The sequence below is a fragment of the Lipotes vexillifer genome, unplaced genomic scaffold (genome assembly GCF_000442215.2).
Source record: "Lipotes vexillifer unplaced genomic scaffold, Lipotes_vexillifer_v1.1 scaffold73, whole genome shotgun sequence".
NCBI lineage: Eukaryota > Metazoa > Chordata > Mammalia > Artiodactyla > Lipotidae > Lipotes > Lipotes vexillifer.
In genome coordinates, this window is record NW_006772656.1 from 281,851 (window position 1) to 290,232 (window position 8,382).

The following is an 8,382-nucleotide window of genomic DNA, read 5'->3' on the forward strand; positions in this document are numbered from 1 at the left end:
AGGCGGGGGCCCGGACGGGCGGGGGGGCGCCCCCCCGCCGGCGTCGCGTTGACGTCAAGCGCGCGCTGACGTCGCCGGCGGCCGCGGCCTCTGAAGCGGGTTGGGGCGCGGGGGGCGCCGAGTTTGACTAGTTTGGGGGCCGATCCGCGCGTGACGCTGCACCCGCCGCGCCCCGCGAGCCGCGCCTCGGCCGGACCCAGCGCGTCCCTCCCGTTCCCGTGGGGCCCCGCGCTGGCGGCTGGGCGGCGCTCGGCGAAAGTTGGTCCCTCACGGGCAGGCGAGCGGTCGCGGCCATGGAGCCCCGCTGCATGGAGTACTTCAGCGCCCAGGTGCAGCAGAAGGACGTCGGCGGCCGCCTGCAGGTCGGCCAGGAGCTGCTGCTCTACCTCGGCGTCCCCGGCGCCATCCCAGACCTGGAGGAGGACCTGGGCTGTCTGGGCAAGACGGTCGACGCTCTCACCGGCTGGGTGGGTTCGAGCAACTACCGGGTAAGCGGCAGCGGCGCGGCCTGGCCGGGCACGCCCTCCCCCGTCGGCCCTTTAATCACGGATGTAAGAGGCCGGCCGGGCTAGCCCCCGGGGGGGCGTCGGTCACCTCGGAACCGCCTCGCGAACTAGGGGTCCCCCGACGCGCCCCCACCGGGGAGCCTACCTCTCCGAACTCAAGCCGGAGACCGACTTCCCACCACGACCAACTTTTTCCACAATTGTGAACAGTGACAAATTCAGCGATTCCGTGACACCGCACCGTGCGGAGTTCCTTGTCAGTAGGATATAGTGTTTCATCACGTATTTTAAAAAATCAGTGATCACTTACATGCATAAAAGGTTCGAAGACGTTTTACATTTCTACGTACCTATGTAAACACTACCCAGACCAAAACGTAGGACATGAGGATACAAATTTTAAGTTGAAAGATGTCAAGTTAATCCCTGTTCATTAGTGATTTTTATTCTACTTAATCGCCTGTTTCTTTTTTTCTAATATAGTTTGTGTGTGTGTGTGTGTCTGGAAGGTTGTGCTTTTCGTGTCTAAGGCATCTTTAGAGCTTAATAACATGCCTGATTAAGTTTACTGTTAAATCTAATGAAAAGATGCTGACCTCATGGCATAATTTATTTGCTTTTCGTTATGGCCGACGGAAGGCAGTTGAATGCTGTCATTTTGTTTTGCCGCAGTTGAGGACTGACTCGGATATGAAACCGTGCAGTAGCAGGTTAGCTGATGCTGACAAAAGATAAAAGGATGAGGTACAAGAAGGAATGAGTGTTTCTGAAGAGCCGGTAGTAGGCAGGTTGTAATGTAGCCAAGTTGGGAGACCTGGTAAATATTCTGTAATCAGCCTGAACTGTGGTTTTTGGCAGTAACTTTTCTTTCTAGTCTTCTGGTGGCAGTGTTGCTTTAAAATGTTGCCCCAAACGTCCTGTGGATGAAGTGATTCTTCTTAGTAATAGATACTTATAACCCAGTAAATAGGCTGTACTTTGAAAGCACTATCATCATGGAGAAGAAAAGCAAACTCTAAAATTATTATGCAGATTTAACGGTGAAGCTTATATGAGTTTTGGAAGGGTTTGACGTTTTACAAGAATAATAGACAGTTTGAGAATTAACCACCTCAGTGCTCCATTATATACTATCTCTTTATTATTTTTAAAAACTTTGGGAAAAGTTAATATTTAAGAATATGTCATTATTGTTTAGGAGATTAGTCTTATTTCTTTGGAAGAAACAAACTAAATTTACTTACACTGTAAGAAGAGCATACACACTCAAGATAGTTGATTTTGTGTTACAGCCTAGGCTGCTGTAGAAAGTCGGCTCTTTGGTAATGCTTGCTATCCTTCCCAAGTGAAGGTTGATGTGTCACCTCTACGCTGGCTGTGGTTGAATTGGCTTTGGGCCATTTCACTCCTCAGATGTACCATCAGTGAATGGCAGTTAAGTAGTCCCATCTCTTGAAACATATTTTTGGCTTCTGTGATACCACAGTATCCTGTTTTTTCTTGTCTCTAAGCACTACTTCTACTCAGTGTTATGTTTTTCCTTTAACTGATCCTTAAGAGTTAGAATCCTTCAGGGATCTGACTCGAGTTCTTATCTCTTTACTACACATTCTCTCCATGCTCCTCAGTAGATACTGTAGTCTGAGACAATTTCAGAAATTGAGAACTCCCACATCCTCACCTACATACTTCCTTGTAGCTGTGCCCATATAACTCTGTCTTCTCTGTTATAGTGAACAAATTATCTATCTTTCCCACTTCTACCAATCCCCCCACATGGGTATGAAGGCATGTGTATCCCATGCTCTCTTGCCTTCTCAAGGACATTAATTCATTAATTCTGATCTCTCCTTGAATCATTAGTTCTCTCCTGTCTACTGAATTCTGTAGTATAAGAGCTTTTCTGACATTGTTAGGGAGAGGGCATTCTAATTAGTTTATTTGGGGTTTATAAACTAAGTTACCAAGCTAGGTCATCATTTTTTATTCAAGATACAATGAATATTTAAATCTTTTGAAAAAAGTGTATCATGGAATTTTTTGAACATACATACAAATAGAAATGTACTTAAATTTCAAGTTATGCTGAACAAAATATAGTTTTTCTTTGGATTTGATAGTACTTCAGAATTTGAGTTTCTTAGTAACAGTGAATTTGAGTGACTATACTTATATGCTGGGTATTATTCCAGATATTGAAGACCCAGCTGTGAACAAGACTAGAAAGGCTTATTCATTCAGCTTCATTTGGATATTAATTGAGGACTTACCATGTGCAGACAATCTTCTGGGCACTTGGGATACAATAGTGAAAAAAAGACAGAATTCCTTGCTTAGATTCTCGTGGGGGCAGAGGAATAAACAAGATAAAATAACTAAAATCTGTAGTATGTTAGATGGTGGTAAATGCTTTGGAGAAAAGCAGTGAAGGGAATAGGAGTGTTGGGCAGGATGCAGATATTGGAATTTTAAATAGTTGGTCATTGAAGACCTCACTGAGAGAGTGATTTAAAGGAGGGAAGAGTGAGATCACTGCTGTCTTGGAGATAGATAGGTATAAAAATTGAATAGTTTCAAGTAACAAGTGTTTGTAAATCAACTGATGTGAAAGAATGAGGAGAAGATGAGACTATTTTGGAAGTAAAGGAAGTGAGGTGAAATTTGAGTACAGACAGGAAAGAAATACAGGAATGAAGAATGCCTTTAGGGAGAGGAAACTGCAAATGCAGAGAACCTAGTTCTGTGGAGGAACATAAAGAAGGCCAGCATGGCTAGAGTTTACAAGTGAGTGAGGTGTTCAGAAAGGTGAAGTTGAGGAGGCAGGTAGAAAGAGCTTTGTAGGATTTTATTCTAAATTGGCGGAGGTTTTTATGTAGAGGGTTGGCTGCTTTGTGGGCAGTGGACAGTAAAGCAGCAAAAGAAGGAGAGCGATGGTGGCTAAGGCTTGTTTGGTAGCAGTGGCAGTACTGAGAAGTGGAAGATTTGGTGTGTGACTTGGTGGTAAAGCCAATAGCACCTCCTCTTGCATTGAATATGAGCATTGAGCGAGAGCAGTTAGGGGTAGTTGCGTTGCTTGAGCACCAATAGAGGGTAGTATTTACTGAAATGGGGAAGACTGAGAAAACAAGTTGGGTGAAGGAAGTAAAAAGCTAGGTCTGAGAAGGTCGTTTGACATCCAAGTTGAGATGTTAAATGGACGGTTGGGGTCTTCATCCCAGTGGAGAAATCATAATTGAAGATTAAAAATGTGGGAATAGGTATGTATATTATATAAAATACATATGCTCTGGTGTTTGACTTTGGTAAGGATAGTCCTGTGATTTCATGAGTTCCCAGATTTTAAAATGGTACTACAGCAATAAAGTGTCCCTTATAAAATGCAGTTAAATATGATACCCACCATTTTAAAAGTCCTTAGTATCAGGCATTGTCTCAAGTGCTTTATTTCCATTATCTCATTTTAATCTTTAAGGTGGCCTTAGAAAGTCAGTACTATTTCCTTATTTTGTAGAAAAGAAGATAAAAGTATCTTGGCGTAGGTCCTAGACCTGGTATATTGGTGGAGTACTTAAACCAAGGGAGATCAGGATTTTCCTTTCCTTTTCTGTACTTTTGTAAACCTCTTCAATATCCTATCATTTGTCAGCTCTACTCTCACTTTTTAATTTTATCTATCTGCAACTATAACAAGTTGACCCTAAAAATGGAGAAAACAGTAAGTACCATTTATATTATAACTAGTGCTGGGCTAGTAATGTGCTAGGATTTCAAGTCTTGTAATCCAAAATCACAGCCCTTTTGCCATTTGAAGGATGATACTTTTCAATGTTAGCATCACCTTGATTGTATATCTTATAAACCATCAATTTCTTACAATATACTATTTTTTAGTTTGAAGTCTATCTGTATATATGGATGTTGTCTCTTCCTTTTACCTGCCATATAGGAAGAACAAACAGGTTGTTTTTAACTTCTTCCTGTTTGCATTGTCCTTTTGCATTGTCACCTTGTACGTGTGCATGAGAGTTTCTGTAGGGTCGTGATTCTGAACCCTGTCAGATTCAGTGCCTTCTTTTAATGCCCCCTTTACAATCCTGAAATAAAAGTTATAGATAATACTCAATACACATCATTTTAAAAAATCCCAATAATGACCTAACTGTACTATAAAGGAAAATTACACATAATTTATAATGAGATAAAATGTTTCAATATGTAAATGTGCCAGCTTGACTACCCAGGAAGACATAATGCTAGTCAGATGGCTGCATCAGTACATATTGCTATAAATGCCGATTCAGACCACTACAGGTATGTGGTTGCTCGTTATTCAGACTTCACCAGCGGCATTACTGTTGGTGGTTGTGATATTCTGTGACTATAAATTCTGAACCTTATTTCTTTGACTATACCATCTTAAAGAGATTGACCACCCCATGTGACATCCAATTCACTTAAGTTTTAACTGTCCCATTATCCCTCTTGTCTGAGTTTAAATATCCTAGTCAGTCAATCACACCCTTACATTCATTTTTAATTCTCTTCTCCCTCCTCACTTTTCCTTTGTGGTTCTCATTTGATAAAATGTAATCCTAGTTAATCGAACTCTACCTACCCTGCACCTGCACCAGTGCAACTGAAGGTGGATGGAGAAAAACACAAAACCTCTAACTGATTTCATTTTATTTATTTATTTTTTTGCGGTACGCGGGCCTCTCACTGTTGTGGCCTCTCCTGCTGCAGAGCACAGGCTCTGGACGCGCAGGCTCAGCGGCCATGGCTCACGGGCCCAGCTGCTCCGCGGCATGTGGAATATTCCCGGACCGGGGCACGAACCCGTGTCCCCCGCATCGGCAGGTGGACTCCCAACCACTGCGCCACCAGGGAAGCCCCGATTTCATTTTAAATTCCTGACCTTCAAGTGGGTCCTCTTTGGAGCCTGGCAATCTTCCTATGTTTTCTTGGTTCATTCATTCTTTCATCTGTTCCTCTCCCCTCAGACCTATCAGTAGTTCTGCTTCCATCATCAGTTTCAGCTGATGGCCTTGCTTCCTACTTCACTGAGAAAACTGAAGGAACTAGAATTTATTACGATTCCCACTACTGGGCTTCCCTGGTGGCGCAGTGGTTGAGAGTCCGCCTGCCGATGCAGGGGAGGCGGGTTCGTGCCCCGGTCCGGGAGGATCCCGCATGCCGCGGAGCAGCTGGGCCCGTGAGCCATGGCCGCTGAGCCTGCGCGTCCAGAGCCTGTGCTCTGCAGCAGGAGAGGCCACAACAAAAAAAAAAAAAAAAAAAAAAAAGAGATTCCCACTACTGTATGTACCCACTTTCCAGCATTTATACCCGTGGCAGGTTCTCAGTATTTGTAGAATCAGTGAAAGTGTGTGAAAGCACATTTGATTTATCTGCTGGCTGCATTCCTGGAAACCTCATATAGTAAAACTGTGTACACACACACAAAAGTGTTAGCCTCAGATAACTTCAAACAGGGCTTTTATTTACTTAAATGACTGGCAGCAGGGCTACCAAGTATGGCCATATACCTTTGGGCTGCAGAGCTGCAGGGAAGAATATTGTGTGTCTCCAATAATTGTTCTTGGTTATGTGTCTAGCAGTGGAAATATTGGGTTATACTTCCTGTCTTGTCCCCCTTGCCCTACCTAGAATTTATCAGTATCTTTAAGTTACTTATTTCCCTCCTTTTTTGAGGGAGATAGTTTTTTAATGTTTATATAAAAACCTGATATTTCTCTTCAGGTTTTCAAAATTTCTAAGCCATTGTGTTTTACTTATTTGATCTGTGCATACATGTTCACTTGCCAATTATTCTATCCCATTCTTTTAATCATTTTCTTAGATGCTGAGTTAATTTGTGTGGGGAAAAAAAGTCCTGTACACCTACAGTATTTCCTAATGAGAGAAGGAGCATTACAGAAGTATGCTTGTTATGAATAACACATGCCTTTTCTCTGTTGCACCTGTGGTGGAAAAAATCTATGACTGTGAATTAAGCTTATGTCCTACCTAGATTTCAAGAACTCCTGTTGTCAGGCTTTCTGACTTTTACATGGAAAGTTGTGATTTTTATTTTTATTTATTTATTTTTTTGGCCGTACTGAGTGGCATTCAGGATCTTAGTTCTCCCACCACGGCGCGGATTCTTAACCACTGGACCGCCAAGGAAGTCCCAGTTGTGATTCTTAAATTGGGGGTAATTACTGTTGCGTGCAATTACTTAGCTCTTTTGTTGGTTGACAACATTTCTGATTCAAATCATTTTGAAGATTAAACATTATATTGAATTAAAACTCTGTCGCCAAGATGACAACTTGTGTGTGAGTTTATTGATGTCAGATTACTCAAAGATGTTAAACCACTTGTAATTCAGAGGTAAAAAGGGAGTGAGAGAGAGAAAGAAAGAATAGGAAAATGACCCTAAAGGTTCTGGGACTTCTTGGGGTTAATAAAATTTCATAATTCTTTTTTTTTGGCCATGCCATGCCACTTTCAGGATCTTAGTTCCCTGACCAGGGGTTGAATCCAGGCCTTGGCAGTGAAAGTCCCAAGTCCTAATCACTGGACCACCAGGGAATTCCCCATACATTTTTAAAAATTTCAGTTTTGTGGCTTAAAAACATCGTAAAATTTAAGCTTCGTTGTAGCCCAAAGTTTGCTTTTTGGGGTTTCTGTTTTTCTACCTGTTAAAAGGTATGTTATTTGTGCTTTTATCTCTCTCTCTCTCTCTCTCTCTCTCTCTCTCTATCTATATATCTATCTATATATATAGATAGATAGATAGATAGATAGATACACACACACACACATACACACATACATATATATACACAATCATACATGTATATAAAATTTGGCTGCGCCACGAGGCTTACAGGATCTCAGTTCCCCCACCAGGGATCAAACCTGGGCCCTGGCACTGAAAGTGCCGAGTCCTAACCCCTGCACCACCAGGGAATTCCCATATATTATATATTTTAAATATTTTATTGTTGTATATTTTAATTATATTCTATAATATGTTTTATATTTTTTATTTTATATTTTATATATACATGTTAGAAAGTACATTATTTTTGCTCTTTTTTTAAAGGATCTGAATGGAGGCATTTGAGTTCCTAAGAAATTGGCGAGGAGCAAATTGGAATACTGCTCTAGTTGTTTTTTCTTCTTTTTTCAGGGTTTTAGTATTCTACTGAAAGGATCCTTAGCCAAGATGCAGGCTAAGTTGAAAGATGTCTAAATGGAAATTCAAGAAAGTTATTTGTAGCTCCATGGTAAATCTTGATGTTTGCTGTGTTATATTCACTCACCAGATTCTTTAGGAATGTGTTGGCTATTATTGGGTCTTTATTTACTATCCCATGCGAATTTTAGAACCAGCTAGTCAAGTTGCACCAAAAAATTGTGGCTTTTCATTGGGATTACATTGGATGTCATCTTTTGGGGGGAAGATTTGATATCTTTATAATATTGAATTTATCATAAATTGCAAATATATTGTTTCATCAGTTAAGTCTTTCTATTAATGTCTCAAAGATATCAATAAGTGCTCTTTAAAAAAATAGCATAACCTCAATACTATTATACATAAAAAATTCCTTGATATAAAATACCTTGGGTTTAAATTTCTAGTTTTTAAAAATGTAGTACAAATTTTTAAATTAGTTGTTTTAAGAAAAATCAGGATCTGAATAAGGTTCACATGTTGTGATTCATTAATATATTTGTTTTCTATTGCTGCTGTAACAAGTTACCACACACTTTGTATCTTAAAACAAAGTACATTTATTTTCTTACAGTCCTGGAGGTCGGAAGTCAGAAATGGGTTTTATTGGTATAAAATCAAGGTTTCAGCAGG

At 40.9% G+C, this 8,382-nt stretch overlaps 1 protein-coding gene across 2 annotated transcripts in view; it reads left to right on the forward strand.

Annotated features, from left to right (window-relative positions):
- The first annotated feature begins 293 nt into the window (after positions 1-293).
- The window catches only part of CLASP2 (cytoplasmic linker associated protein 2), a 181,653-nt gene continuing 173,564 nt past the window's right edge, over positions 294-8,382 (forward strand). For both annotated transcript variants that reach the window (XM_007447690.1, XM_007447689.1), the window contains exon 1: positions 294-488. In XM_007447690.1, coding sequence (XP_007447752.1) covers positions 294-488 — 195 coding nt within the window. The remainder of the gene's footprint in view (positions 489-8,382) is intronic.